Below are 15583 nucleotides of genomic sequence, written 5' to 3'. Positions count from 1 at the left end.
AATCTTAAATAATATTTGCTTATCTGCAAGCTTGGAAAAAATAGGCTCCTGACAGATGTAGAAGCATTTCTTGCTGACATTCCAAGGAGTCTGGAATGAAGGCAAACAAGGATCTCTTTGAAAGTGCAGAGCAGCTAAAGAGTGTGGTACAAACCCTTTTTGTTCTGTAGGACAGAAAGGAATAGCATTTTTCATACTCTTGCCCAGCCACATTTATTTGTAGGGGACAATGCAAAAGAGTACTGTTTGTGGCGGGGGAATGGCTTGCCTTTAAATAAGGAATTGTTTAATTAGATTGGTTTTGTCTAGGAGCATATAAGGCAGTGTTGCTGAGAAAAACATTCCAGGCTGGACAGTTGCCTGCGCCTCATTGGTGAGCCTCTGGTAAACTACTGTGGAGGAAATCATTTTGGACTGTTAATATTTGCTAGTTGTTAAAAATAGCCTGCTTGCATCTCTTCATTAGGTGGAAGGCAATGTTTTCTGCTCCTGGCAAGGTTCATTTTTTTGTTGGAAGAGTATGAAAGTCATGGGACAGAAATCCCCAAAGAATGCCTTTCCAGCAGCACGTTAGAGCAGAAAGATTTGAAGCTTACATCTGAAAATGGCAGGACAGTTTTATTGTGCTTTGGTGAAATAAGAAGTCAAAGCCTTGGGCTTGTGTTTTATTTCTTCTCAGTGACTTCGAAATCTTGCAAGGGCTGTGGAAATTGAGCTCCTGCTGAATCCGAGTTATGTCAGTCTTGCTTGTCTTGGAGAGTCTGATCAAAACAGCTGTGCTCTCCTTTTCCTTATGCATGAGGGCCCACACAGTGCTTTAATTGTGTAGCACGCATTGTTGGAGATCATGACTGGCAGTGCAGAGATGGTCATAGTTCCTACCAGCTACTAGTGTTGATGTGAGTTAGCAAACACGAAGAAACTGGTATCGTGCTACAGCTGGTATTTTTTTTTAAATTGTGGTAAAATATGTGTAATGTAAAATTTTCCATTTTAGCCATTTTTTAAGCTTATAGTACAGTTCAGTGGCAATAAGTACATTTACATTGTTGTGCAACCATCACAACCATACATTGCCAGAACTCTTTTCGTCTCGCAAAACTGAAACTCTATACCCATTAAATACGAACCCCATTTCTTCCATCCCTCAGTCTTTGGCAACCACCATTCTACTTTCAGTCTCTCTGAATTTGACTATTCTAGGTACTCATATAAGTGGAATCATACAATATTTGTCCTTTTGTGACTGGCTTGTTTCACTTAGCATAATATCTTCAAGGTTCATCCATGTTGTAGCTTGTGTCAGAATTTCCCCCATTTTAAGGCTGAATAATATTTCATTGTATGTATATACCACATTTTGTGTGTCCATTCATGTGCTGATGGACATTTGGGTTGCTTCCACCTTTTGGCTATTGTGAATGATGCTGCTGTGAACATGGGTGGACAAATATCTATTCAAGACTCTGCTTTCAGTTCTTTTGGGTATATACTCAGAAGTGGAATTGCTGGATCATATCTAATTAGTTTTTTAACTTTTTGAAGAAGTGCCATACTGTTTTCCAAAGCAGCTGTGCCATTTTACATTCCCAATAGCGATGCACGGAGTTCCAATTTCTCTACAACCACAATGCTTAGTACTTTGTTTTTTTTAAAGTAATAGCCATCCTAATGGGTGTGAAGTGGTATCTGATTGTGGTTCAACCTGTACCTTTTAAGATGTACATGTGGTAATCGAGAAGCATTTCTGCTAGAACCCTGCTGCTAGAACTAAGTGATGCTGTTGTGTGTTTCCACTTTTGCCTTGGAGCCGTTTGCCATGGAACATTCAGCTAGCCATCCATGACTCACTCCTGGGAAGAGGGTGAGGGAGTGGGTTGTGTCTGTGTGTTGGGGGAAGCTTTTAATTCATAGCAGTCATGTGTTTAGGCACTTTACCGTTAACAGTTAAGGGAAAGGATTTGGGTTAGATATAGAATCAGAGACCATTAGAGCCAGAAGGGACGTTAGAGACAAGTTCACGGAAAGCACACATTTTGCAAAAAAAGGAACTGAAACCCAGAGCATGTAAGTCACCTCTTCTTGACTTGAGGGTAGTGACAGTGTCTTGCTCACTGTCCCCAGTCTCTGGCAAATAGAGTCAACCAGTAAATGTTTGTGGAACTGATCAATGAATTACGTATGCCCAGCTGACATCTTAGTGTCAGAACTAGGGCATTCTGTCGGCTCCACATTCTATTATGGTGACTGAAAAATGGCCGATTGCTTCAAGGACCAAGTGAATCTTTCTTGCCTCCTTTTCAGTTGCTAGGGCCACAAGATCAGATGTGGTTTTCCCATGGTGAGGCCCTCTCTTCCTTGGAGGTAGGTTTGAAGGGGTCTTAAAGAAGACAAACTCAGCTCAGGAGACTGACAGAAGGCTGAGGAGGGCTGGGCTGGCCGAGTGATAGCCACCATGCTTTGATCACTCATAAATCTATTCCGCCTCATCCCTGCCCCAGAGCTTTCACCTTCCAATCTTCCTGTCCTTTGTGTTTTTCTTCCCTCTGGAGAAGCCCAGCTCTTCGTGGCTGCCTCTGTAGGTCTCTGTGCTTCTAAACTAGGAGGTCTCCATCTTGCCTGCATCTTAGAATCACCTGACCTCTCTGGAAAGCCCTGCTGCCAGGCCAGTTAAGTCAGAATGATTGAGGATAGGACCCAGGCAGCAGTATTTTTAATGTCCTTAGCCTCCCTCCTTTTTTACCTATTTCAACAGTTTTCCTGATTGTCTGCCTGAGTCTCATCCCTCCTTAACCGTGAAACTTCTTGTTATTTGCTTTGGATCTAAAGGGCACATACTGTAAGAATATAATAATACTGTAATAAATTCACACAATGTTAATGTTACTTCACAATTACTTGGAGGTTATCTGTGCTCTTTTCCATTTAGATTATAAGTTCCTGAAGGCGGGGATCATGCCTTCTTTCTCCTCTGTCCCAGTGGTTCTCAAACTTAAGTGTGCATCACAATCACTTGGGGAGCCTGTGAAAACACAGATTTCTGGGCCCACCCTGGGAAAGTCTATTTTGCTAGGTGTGAGTTGGGACCCGAGAATGTGCATTTCTAACAAGTTTCCAGGTGATGCTGATGCTGCTGGTCTGGGGATCACATTCTTAAGAACCACTGCTCTGTCTTCTGAATCATGTGTAGGGATGCTCGATAACTACTGGCCAACCAAAAGGAATGGAGCACATTTCCTCTTGGTTGCTCTCCTGAGTCACTGTGTTCCGCTGTGGCTGTGGGCTGGTCCCTAGGCTGAGAGAATGAAAGAATGTGTGATGGATCCCCTACACAACTGATCATAACTGAATGATCATACAATCATATGTAGTCATAACTTGGACTTCCCAGTTGCCAATTCCTTTCCATTTTGAACCTTGCTAAGAGGATTATTTTTCTCTGTGTGTGTGTGTGTGTGTGTGAGTTGTTGGTTGGGCATTTAGGCTATATAAAAAGATTTGACCAAATTATGCAGGATGGGATCACAGTTCACCTTCTCTCTGCCTTTTGAGGTAGAATGTGAGGGTGGGCAGTGGCGGGAGTAAGTTTTTGGAAAGATTGGTGAAGAATGATTTCTAAATAGAAGGGAAACTCAGCACAGTCAATTTTTAAAAGCGAAACAAAAAATTCCCTGAAAGTATTATTTTCTATGAATTATAGGGCGTCCAAAGTATTCTTGTTTTTTATCGGGAAAACAAAAAGAGCTCAGGTGGAGCTGATAACTGCTACCCCCAGCCCTAGTGAATTTCACCAAGAGCTACAGTTTGTTGTTGTGTGAAAAACTGCCGAGGTTGATGTCAACGGTCTGTTCAGATATTTATATCCTCCATATCTTTTAATTAAGTGCATTTCCGAAAGGGAATTGATACTGAAGTTTTCATCCTGAATGCTCTGAAAAGTTTAAACTACTTTTCCAGTTTTCATTAATGGTTAAACGACTTAATGTATTTTGGTTTTTTTGTTAAATCAGCTGGTCTTTCCAGGGGTATCAGGGAATTATTTTGTATTTTCTTTTAGGTAAAATTTTTTTGAGAGATAGATCATTGAGATTTTCTCTAGGGAAATTTGGTGCCTATTTTGCATAACTGGAGAGGGTTGGCATTGGAAGTTTAACGCAGGGCTGTTTCGTTTATTGTGGATCTTTAGTGTCACACCTTGAATTTGAGCAATGCTCTTGCTTATATGGTGTTAATTTAACATGAGGAAAATTAGAGTCAGAAAACAGCTGATGATTACATTGGAGAAGCACTTGGTTTCTTAGGTACCGAATGAGGGGAGCTTCATTGATCTGATTCATTTGCATCTCTAAAAGAACACATTCTTTCTTAGGATCGTGCTGGGGGAGACGGGGAAGAGACCCACCCAGCTGCTCTTAACAGTCAGCTAAGGGCCCTTTACACTGAAAAGTCCCCGTTTGTGGGTGGAAAAGCAACCTTGGCTAGTCTTAAATGATTGGAAAAGAAACCATTGAGGCCCAGCCAGGTGGGGCAGCGGTTAAGTGCGGGTTAAGTTCCGCTTCGGCGGCCCGGGATTCGCGGGTTCAGATCCTGGGTGTGGACATGGCACGGCTTGGCAAGCCATGCTGTGGCAGGCGTCCCACACATAAAGTATAGGAAGGTGGACACAGATGTTAGCTCAGGGCCAGTCTTCCTCAGCAAAAAGAGGAGGATTGGCAGCAGTTAGCTCAGGGCTAATCTTCCTAAAAAAAAGAAAAAAGAAACCTTCGAGTTCTTCACTTATATCAGATGAGGTTGTGGTTATCTGTTCAGTCTCTTGCACTTCCTCCAAATGAACGCTACTGAGAAAAAAATCCATATCCAAGTCTAAGATGCACCTGGATGTGGAAATCTGAAAAAAGTAGAGAAAATTCGCACACAGGCAAAACAGTAAAGATTTTGATTCTCTTTTTTTCCCATATAGGTGAATTTTGTGGCATGCCAGCTCTTTGCTTTGCTTGCTGCTTTCTGGTTTCGCATCTACTTAAGTCCTGGTAAGACCAGTCCCGATGTCCGGCACGCATTCGCCACCATTTTTGGCATCTATTTTGTCATCTTTTGTTTTGGCTGGTGAGTATGAGCCTCATAAATTCTGGTCTTTATCATTTGGGTGTTTTGTGGCAATATTTTTGGCATTTCCCAGACACTAAGGAAAGAAGTATATTTAGTCTTATTGTAAAATACGGAGGATGTTGCAGGAATCTCCATTTACTGTAAGAACCTGGAACCAAGAAACTGACTCCCCATTAGAAGGTGGTGTGTTACCCCAGCCCCAGCCCTGTAAGATATTAACCACAATCTGCTCAGAACAAGCCTAACAAGTACGGTGAATTTTTTCTTAAACCTTTACTCATCTCCCCTGGGTCATGTAAATGGAATGTTATGAGGTTTTATTTTCTGACCGGGAGACTTTCCTAACCATTGTAGATATTGGTGTTTTTCTTGCACGACTGCTGGAGATATTGGTGTTAGTCCTGCACTTAGAGTAGAACAGTAGTTTCAGTCCGGCTTTAGGCAGTGGGAGTTATTCTTTAACAGAGAAAGCCTGTGGATTATGCTTTTCTCTACCAGGGAAGCTGGACAAATACCCTGGGAGTGGCACTTGTTGGGGAAGAAATTTTAAAAACCAGCATTTCTAGAAGTCCAACTTAAGACAATTTGTGAATTTGTTCAGGGTCCTAGAATACTGCTCCTCTTCCTTCAACAAAAATTTGGGAAAGGGTGATGAGTATTTTGAATCAGCCACCAGGTGAAAGTCTTGGTATCTGGGGCAGCTCGGTTTTAAAAAAGTCCTGAAGAAAGAAAGAACTCTCTTCCAGACTGTCAATTGTATATATGAGAAAGTATAAGCATTCCATTTCTGGATTCCTGACATTGCTAGTGCTGCAGTTGGCAGACTATGGCGTAACTTCCTAGTGTCATTTCAAGATATAGTGTCTTAATTACATAGACCAAAAGTACTTGATTTCTTTTCTCTTACATAAACATGAGTTAACAGATCACTTGCTTTTTGGCAGGGGGTGGAGGTGGAGTAGCAGTATGGGTGGCCAATAGGTATGTTAATACAAAATATATTCAGTGTTCCTCCTTCCCCCTCTGTGATGTCTTAAAGGTACTCTGTACATCTTTTTGTGCTGGTGTTAATGTGCTATGGAATCATGGTCACTGCAAGCGTATCCAATATTCACAGGTAAGACCCTGGGAATGAACAGTGCAAGGTGAGGTTTGTCCTGATCTTTGACATGTATTTCTGGGGTAAAGGGGGTACCTTCCCCCTTTGTCACAGTGGTGTGTCCTAAGTTCTCTGGGATGTTAGGGGGGATGGGGAGCCCTAAATGCTGGGAGTCTTCAGAGAAAGCTTTATGAAAAAGGTGGTATGCAAATTGGGTCTCAGGGGAAAAAGAATATATCAGAATTCGGCAGCTCTATTGACCGATATTGGTGATAGTTCCAAAGTGGAAACAACCCAAATATTTACCAAAATGGTGAATGGAATGGTGAAATGTAATACTACTCAGCCATAAAAAGGAATGAATGATTGGTACACACAATTACATGGATGAATCTCAAAATAAATATGCCGAATGAAAGAAGCCACACAAATTCTATTCTCAAAATGCAAACTAATCTGTAGTGACAGAAATCAGAGCAGAAGTTGCCTGGGGTGGGCTGGTGTGGGGAGATGTGAAGGGGATCACAAAGAGGCATGAAGAAACTTGGAGGGGTATGGATATGTCCGTTATCTTCAATTTGGCTGTGGTTTCCTGGGTGTGTACATATGTCAAAACTTTGTATACTTTAAATCCCATATATAATTGCAACAAAAAGAATAAAATACCTAGGAATAAACTTAACCAAAGAGGTGAAAGATCTGTACACCAAAAACTAGAAAACATTTTTGAAAGAAATTGAAGAAGACACAAAAAAATGGAAAGATATTCTGTACTCTTGGATTGGAAGAATTAACATAGTTAAAATGTCCATACTTCCCAAAGCAAACTATAGATTCAATGCAATCCCTATCAAAGTTCCAACAACATTTTTCACAGAAATAGAACAAAGAATCCTAAAATTTATGTGGAACAACAAAGACCCCAAATAGCCAAAGGAATCCTGAGGAAAAAGAACAAAGCTGGAGGTACCTACTCCCTGTTTTCAAAATATGCTACAAAGCTATAGTAACCAAAACAGCATGGTACTGGCACAAAAACAGACACACAAATCAATGGAACAGAATCGAGAGCCCAGAAATAAACCCACACATTTATGGACAGCTAATATTTGACAAGGGAGCCAAGAACATACATTGGAGAAAGGAGAGTCTCTTCAATAAATGGTGTTGGGAAAACTGGACAGCCACATGCAAAAGAATGAAAGTAGACCATTATCTTACACCATGCACAAAAATCAACTCAAAATGGATTAAAGACTTGAATGTAAGACCTGAAACCATGAAACTTCTAGAAGAAAACATAGGCAGTATGCTCTTTGACATTGGTCTTATTTTCAAGTACCATGTCTGATTGCACAAGGGAAACAAAAGAAAAAGTGAACAAATGGGACTACATCAAACTAAAAAGCGTCTGCATAGCAAAGGAAACCATCAACAAAATGAAAAGACAAGCTAACAATTGGGAGAGGATATTTGCAAACCATATAACAGATAAGGGGTTACTATCCAAAATATCCAAAGAACTCATACATCTCAACAACAAAAAAACCAACAATCTAACTAAAAAAATGGGCAAAAGATCTGAACAGAGATTTCTCCAAAGAAGATATACAGATGGCCAACAGATACATGAAAAGATGTTCAACATCATTAGCTATCAGGGAGATGCAAATCAAAACTACAGTGAGATATCGCCTCACTCTGGTCAGAATGGCTATAATCAACAAGACAGGAAACAAGTGTTGGAGAGGATGAGGAGAGAAGGGAACCATGATACACTACTGGTGGGAGTGCAAACTGATGCAGCCACTATGGAAAGCAGTATGGAGTATCCTCAGAAAATTAAGAATAGATCTACCATATGATCCAGCTATCCCATTGCTGGGTATTTCTCCAAAGAACTTGAAAACGCAAAGGCATAAAGATACATGCACCCCTATGTTCACTGCAGCATTATTCACAACAGCCAAGACTTGGAAGCAACCTAGGTGCCCATCAAGGGACGAATGGATAAAGAAGATGTAGTATTTATACACAAAGGAATACTACTCAGCCATAAGAAATGAGGAAATCCAGCCATTTGTGACAACATGGATGGTCCTTGAGGGTATTATGCTAAGTGAAATAAGGCAGAGGGAGAAAGTCAAATACCATAAGTAGAAGATAAAAACAACGAAAAACAAACACATAGCAACAGAGATTGGGTTGGTGGTTACCATAGGGGAAGGGGGGACAGGGGAGGGCAAAAGGGGGATTAGGCTCACATGCAAGGTGATGGACAATAATTAGTTTTTGGGTGGTGAACGTGATGTAATCTACACAGAATTCGAAATATATTATGATGTACATCTGAAAAAGAAAATCTTCAATGGAAAAAAAAGGATGATCAACTTTTTTTGTAAAACATTCATCCATTTTGTGAAGTTAAGCTTAGTTAAAATTGGATAACATAACACGTAAATCCACTAACCAAGTAGACATAAATGTCAATAAGTAACAGTGAATTGAAAGCTAGAAGGAATAAGGGGTGCATTGTCATCCCCACTGGTTTGAAATCTCCACACTTCCCTAAGGATGCTTTACTGACGATATGCGACATGGGACCATATGACACACAGACCAAATGTGAGTGCCAGAGCAACCCATATATTAAGTATTACAAAGCTCAATATTTTAATATTGTAGATTAAAAACAAATAAAAGAAGTTCTAATATTTTCTTCACTATCCCATTGCAATGTGATGGCCAAGCCCTGCTTATGCACACACCCCTTTAGAGACTGCAATTCTAAAGCACAGGTCTGATCATATTCCTCTACTTCCTGAAAATTTGAGGGGCTCTCTACTGCTTTACCAAATTATTTTCATATTCAAGATAGTCCATGCTGTAATTCCAACCTATCTTTCCTAATTAGTTTTTATATATGTACCATTTGTTCTAATCACTTGGAAATACTTATATTTCTCAAATACATACCATACCCTCCCATCAATGGCTTTCTGTTCAAGCTATATCCTCCATCTAAAATATAACTCCAATTCCCGTTCCCACCTGTCAAAATACCTCCCATTCTTCAAAGACCGTCTCAAATATTATCTCAATGGAATTCTTTTAGATTAGTTAAATAAATTAATTTCTAACATAAAAAACTGTATACTTTAAATATGTACAATAAATTTCTTACTATGATATTTTGATTTCAAAGTACAGAAGTAATTTAATTCTACCTTGAAGGCTACATGCTTGGATGGTCAGTTAAGATACCTGGGATGTTTGTTTTGCGTTGTCTCTGTTTCCCATGGTCTTGCTGAAACCTCAGTATTAATTCTGCCTTTCAGTAACACTGGAGTGTAAGCCTGGTGAAAACAAAGCCTTTTCTCTTTTGTTCACTGTTGCATCCTCAGAGCCTAGAACAATACCTGGCACAAGTAATGGCTCCATAAATATTGATGGAATGAATAATCAAATATCTTTGAAAAGACATTTACCGTTTTTCTACTTCTTTTCTGATAGCTTCTCTGAAAAAGCAGATGCCTTATTTCAGCTTCAGAAAGCTCTTTGATTAATAATAAGACTATTGGCACCATAGTTTTCCTTCTTAAAAGCATTGAAATTTAACTTTTCAGTGTATAATCTTGTAATGACTTAAAGTAAATTTCTGGTTTTCAAGGGAAAATATTTTTGCATGCTTTTACATTTTAGTAGTCATTCAACTTCGTATCCAAGTGAGCTGTGAAAATTTAGTTCTGATCATCTCTCTTCTAAGTGCCCTCCTTGAAGGGGATAGCGTCATTCCTTCAGAAGGGAAATAGGAAATCCATATTTCTAAATTGGCAAGAATGGATTTGGGAAATGCTTCATATTATGACAAAATGCCCTTTTTAGTGGGGAGCGAAAATGCGTGGCTTTTCCTAAACTCGATTTTGGAAACAATTAAATGATGAATAAAAATGTTGTTGCATCTCTATAGCAAGCACATTTCCAACTACCTCACAAATCATAATTTGACAGCTCTGCCCACACTGGTGATGCTCATGGGGTATAGTCTGATTTTCAGAGGGTCAAGAACTTGCATGCATACTTGTCCCATACCAGCCCAGGTTTGCTGTGTTCGTCTCTGGCCAGGAATGGAATTCTCCAGCTTTGGCAGAGCCGAGCAGTTTACAGACAGGCGATGACTATTTCACTGCAATAATATTGTGGTAGCAGAGGGCTGTGTCATAAGACCACAAAGAAAGGATGCCAGAGCAAGTTCTTCCCCTCCGTCTTTGCCTGTGCGTTTGCCAGAACCGCAGATGTGGGGAGCAGTTCACAGTTCCCGATGGATGGCAGTTGTTTCCTATTGATGCAGGGAAAAAGCATTAGACAGGAGTCAGGAAATCTGGTTCTTTCTAGCCGTGTGAGTTCAGACAAGTTACGCAGTTTCTCTGTACATCACATTTCCCACCAATAAAACATGGGGTTTGTGGAAGTTTGAACTTAAGTTCTCCTCAAGACCAGGATTTCATGATTCTTTGTGAATTGTTCTCTTCTTCCCTTTACTGAGCCAGTTATAAGAGTTGTGTCCACAGGAATAGCGGGGGGCAAGATTAGTATTTGTTGCCAGGTGGAACTAACCCTTTTCTGGACTGATTGTTGTTATTCAGGACTTGTCTAGAGAGTTCTTGGAGTACCACCTCTGTTTCCTTCCCAAGCCACTATGTTGGGCAGAAGTCAGAGGCATGAATTTATCCTATATGAACCAACTGGAGCAGAATATAGTTAGTATCTCCTAGGACAGAGGCCTTGTGTGAGAACTTGGTGATGCATTTATCAATTTTGGAGTACCCGCTTTATGCCAGTGCTAAGCCAGGCTCTTTTAAATATATTACGATTTCAGTATTTTTTTTTAAGATTGGCACCTAAGCTAACACCTGTTGCCAATCTTTTTTTTTCTTCTTCTTCTCCTCAAAGCCCCCCCAGTACATAGTTGTAGATTCTAGTTGTGAGCGCCTCTGGTTGTGGCATGTGGGATGCCGCTTAAGCATGGCGTGATGAGTGGTGCCACGTTCGCACCCAGGATCCAAACCGGCGAAACGCCGGGCCGCTAAAGCGGAGCGTGCAAACTTAACCACTCAGCCACGGGGCTGGCCCCCATATTTCATTGTTTCTAACATGTAAACTTTTATTTACTATATCATTTAATAATCATTGAATATATTATATATAAATGTGTTAATATACATTTCATGTTATTATTGCAAATATATTCTTTCTAGGACAACTCTGAGATTTTTTTTTCCTGAGATGAGGAAATGAAAGCTCAGAGAGGTAAATAGATATCCGGTTCGATGAATTTTCACAAAGCAAATACACCCATGTAACCACCACCCAGGTCAATTAGTAGAATATTACTGTCGCTCATGTCCCAATCTCTACGAAATTCCTCCTTCCTGAAATAACCACTATCCTGACTTCTTACACCACAGATTAGTTTTGCCAATGCTGGGATTTGAACTCATGTTGGTCTGTCTCCAGAATACATGCTCCCTTTAGCACTCCTGGATTCTTTAGGTTTTTCCGGTTTGTCCAGGGCATGAATGCGTTGCCCTGTTGTACTGGGATGCAGGACTTGCACCATCCTTGATAGGTGGGTCTTATTATAACAATTGAATTGACCTTGTTTTTCTCTCTGGGTGGGGGGCAGGGGAAGGTATGGGTCTAGCTCCTTCCTGTGGAAGAGAAAGGGGAAGCCACAGGCATGCCTGCATTTGAAAGGGCCCTGGAAGAATCTCTTTTGAATTTGCTTTGTGCTTCTGCCTTGAGCTGCGTGAACTCACTGGAGTAAGGGAACCTGTGCTGGAGGCAAAAAGGCCTAGGTCCATTCTACTTCTGCTTCAGCTCTTATGGGAGTTGTTTTTTCTTAGTCATTTGCTTTGTTCATCATCTTCTTGGTTTGGGAAGGGTTAAGGATGAACCCAAGGTAGGGAAAAATCTTTTTTGTGTAGTAAAGTCTTTGTTTGCAAATAATGGTAAGGAGAGGTAAAGTTATACAGCGCTTTAGAGTTTACAGAACTATAAACCATATTAATATAATATATTAATATTAATTACCTTAATATTAATATAATATAATTAATATAAATATTGCTATAGTTGAGAGTTTCCTTCCCATTCTTATCTGGCTCTCCCTTGCTACCAAATGAATTTTTATTATCCCTCCGTTACTGTTCCTTAGGTCGATCTAGTCTTCATGAATTATTTTAATGTGAATTTGTGAATTTCAGTATAATTTAATATCAGAATATGTATCTTCCCTGTTTTATGACCCATGTTTAAAAGTTATACCTTGAATTTATGTCTGTTTCTGATGAGCTCCTGAACCATTTAAAGTGTTTAATATACTCATTTCAGCTCCTTCCAACTAATAGTAAGTGAACCCCTCCTATGGTCAAAGGTTGGGATGCTCAAGGTCACAATGAGCTGGGGAAGCAGATGCATATAATTTTAATACTATAAGTTAGCATGTAGCACTAGAGAAAAACAGGCAATGGAGCAATGAATTGTGCTGGGAGTGGGGGTGGGATGGATAGAGCAAGGTCAAGCCAGGTGATTTTGGAGATAATTAGGCAGTTTCCAGATTGGATGGAGAAGGGAGTTGCAGGCAGAGAAAAGAGCGTGCAGAAAGAAAGCTGGCCTGAAAATGCAGGATGTAATTGTGGAAAGTGAGCAGTCCAGTGTAGTTTGAACATAAGGTGGACATGGAGCATGGCTGGTGATGAGTCCAGAAAGGAAAGGTAGAGCTGAGGGTGTGAAGTACCTAGAATGCTGTGTACTGGAATCCCACATCAAAATTCCTAGAGTGTGGGATCTGTTGGAGACTTTTAAGACAAGTTATATTTATTTGGTTGTTTGTTCATTCAACACACAGTAGTGGCTCTGGTGAATGAAACATATGGCCATCCTTGCTTTCAGTCTCGTAAGGGTGACAGTAGTTAATTGGATTACCACATATCTTTATAATTACAAATTGATGAATGTTCTGAATGGCGTGTGTGTGTGTGTGTGTGTGTGTGTGTGTGTGTGTGTTTGTATTGCTGGTTTATACTATAGTGGTCAGAGCCAGACTCTGAAGGAAGCCAGGGAGGGACCATGAGCAGGTGGTAACTGCAGCCTCAGGCATGGACGGGGAGGGCTCTGAGCAGAGCACTGGGAATGCTAACACTAGGGAGTAGGTAGAGGAAGATAATCTGAGCAAGAACCGTAGAAGAATTATCCAGAGAGGTGGGAAGAAAACAAGAATGGAAGCCAAGAGAAGAAAGTGGGTCAGAAAAGGAGTGGTCGGCACATGGTGATGAGTTGTGTTTTACTAAAGATCATCGTGTAAGTGTGATGGTTTGTAAAGATCAGAATCTGAGCACAAGATCTTGCAGGTCAGTGGTTCTCAGCTCTGGCTGCACATTGGAATTACACCTGCCAGGTGCATCCTATACCCATTAAACCAGAATGTCTGGGGGTAGAGACCAGACATCTGTAGTTTGTAAAGATCCCCAGGTCATTCTAAGGTGCTGCCAAAGTTGAGAACCACTGCAGTGGATGGACCAGGTGAGAAAAGATGAAGGGTTCAGAGCAGTGGTGGGAGGTGAAGGGAGGGGAGGGACTGGGATGTGGACAGACCAGATAGGACTTTGCGACTAATTTCAAGTTGAGGGGTGAGGGGAAGGAAGAAGATTAAATTGTTATGCATAATAATCTGAGCCTCTGTGTTTTTGGTTTCAGATATTCCTTTTTTGTAGCAATGGGATACCTTACGATATGCCACATCAGCCGAATCTACATCTTCCACTATGGAATTCTCACTACAGATTTTTCTGGGTGAGTATCTTGACTTGGGGAGGGCAGTTTGACTGGTGACTTTAACTCAGTCCCTTGGGGTCTGTAAAGATCAAGCATGTGCAGAAGAATCATGGGTGGCTGTTAAATCAGTTGGTAAGACTGTGCTAATGAGGTTAAGGTTGGAGATTTGATTGCTCTATAGGACTGTTAGCTCTGCTGTGTTGTAAGGCAGGAGTTGCAAACTATGGCCCGTGGGCTGTGTCTGTCCTGACGCCTGTTTTTGTAGTTATATTAGAACACAACCAGGCACTTACTCATTTATGTTTTATCTCTGGATGCTTTTGTACTACAGTGGTAGGTTTGAGTAGTTGTGACAGACATATGACCATATGACCCACAAAGTCTAAAATATTGACTATCTTGCTGTTTACAGAAAAAGTTTGCCAATACCTATTCTAAGACCCTTAACACAGTGTTGGTGTTTATCTCTTACTAGTTATTGATAGCTCCCATATTAGCTAATAAACGGCTGCCACCCTGACCCCCTTGAGTGCCCCCTGGCTTCCAGCAACTAGAAGGGTAATGCCCAGCGCAGAAGGGGGCTCCATGCTAGTTGTAAAAATTTTCTGTCACCAGGCCTTTGCCTGGTGGGCCACCCATCTCCCGATTGGTCACCTGTTGAAGACTGGGGATGGATCAGTGAACATTTTATGCTCTGGTGATGTCTGTTCAGGAACAACTTTTTATGAATCCTGAGGAACGCATGCTAAAGCAGAGTGATTCCTCATAACACGTTGTATCTTATCCACGAGACCTTAGGAGTTTGGTTCTGTTCTTTGCAGGCAGTCTGAGGTCAGGGGGACCCTGAACTGTCTTTGAGAGAATGGCTTGCATTTTATTGGATAAAATACTGGAGAAAAGGGAATGAAGTAAAGGGGTTACAATTCACAGCTCATCTCTGTGAACTTTGCAAGTTGTGCAACTAAACTGTCCCACCGTCAAGAGGCTCAGGAAGGCAACGTGTAGTTTTGGGAAGGAAAGACTGTTGCATTGAAATTTCCATGACTGTGGTTTGGTCTCAGCTGGCTTTTTGTGCCTCAGTCCCTGCTCTCAGGCCTCTGGGATTTCACCTGTTTCTCTTTCAGTTGTCTCCTCTCTGCATTCCTTTCCCCCCAGATTGTGGAGCATGGTTTTTCAATTTTTCCGAGACAAGTTCACAGACTTCTTTTATTTTTTAATGATGTGCATTACTAGCAAAATATGGACAATATGGGAGCAACAAAATTAACAGTACAGCCAGGAAGTTATAGTATTAAAAGTAATTTTTAAACATTGATCATAACTCTCCCTAGTATTTAATCAACAAACTTCATTTCTTTGGTTTCACCCCAGAACCGTGCTCCTCATCCCCCATACTTAGAAGAGTTCCTGGCACTTAATAGGTGTTCAATAAACGAACGTATGAAACACCTAGTATTTGTCAGTCCTTTATTCAGTGCTTCCAGGAACCTCAATTACACAGCCCCTCCAGCCATATTTGGTTGGGATATTGAACAAAAA

The 15583-nt window shown here is 40.8% G+C and overlaps 1 protein-coding gene across 1 annotated transcript in view; it reads left to right on the top strand.

Moving 5' to 3' along the window:
- Positions 1-15583, top strand: part of MBOAT1 (membrane bound O-acyltransferase domain containing 1) — a 92390-nt gene that overhangs the window by 40795 nt on the left and 36012 nt on the right. Inside the window, exons 2-4 of the mRNA XM_008528044.2 lie at positions 4961-5106; positions 6149-6226; positions 13967-14062. Of these exons, the coding sequence (XP_008526266.2) occupies positions 4961-5106; positions 6149-6226; positions 13967-14062 (320 nt within the window). The remainder of the gene's footprint in view (positions 1-4960; positions 5107-6148; positions 6227-13966; positions 14063-15583) is intronic.

This window comes from Equus przewalskii, chromosome 19, assembly GCF_037783145.1.
Source record: "Equus przewalskii isolate Varuska chromosome 19, EquPr2, whole genome shotgun sequence".
Taxonomy (NCBI): domain Eukaryota; kingdom Metazoa; phylum Chordata; class Mammalia; order Perissodactyla; family Equidae; genus Equus; species Equus przewalskii.
Note: the sequence above shows the minus strand (reverse complement) of the source record. Positions and strands in the feature narration are given on the sequence as shown.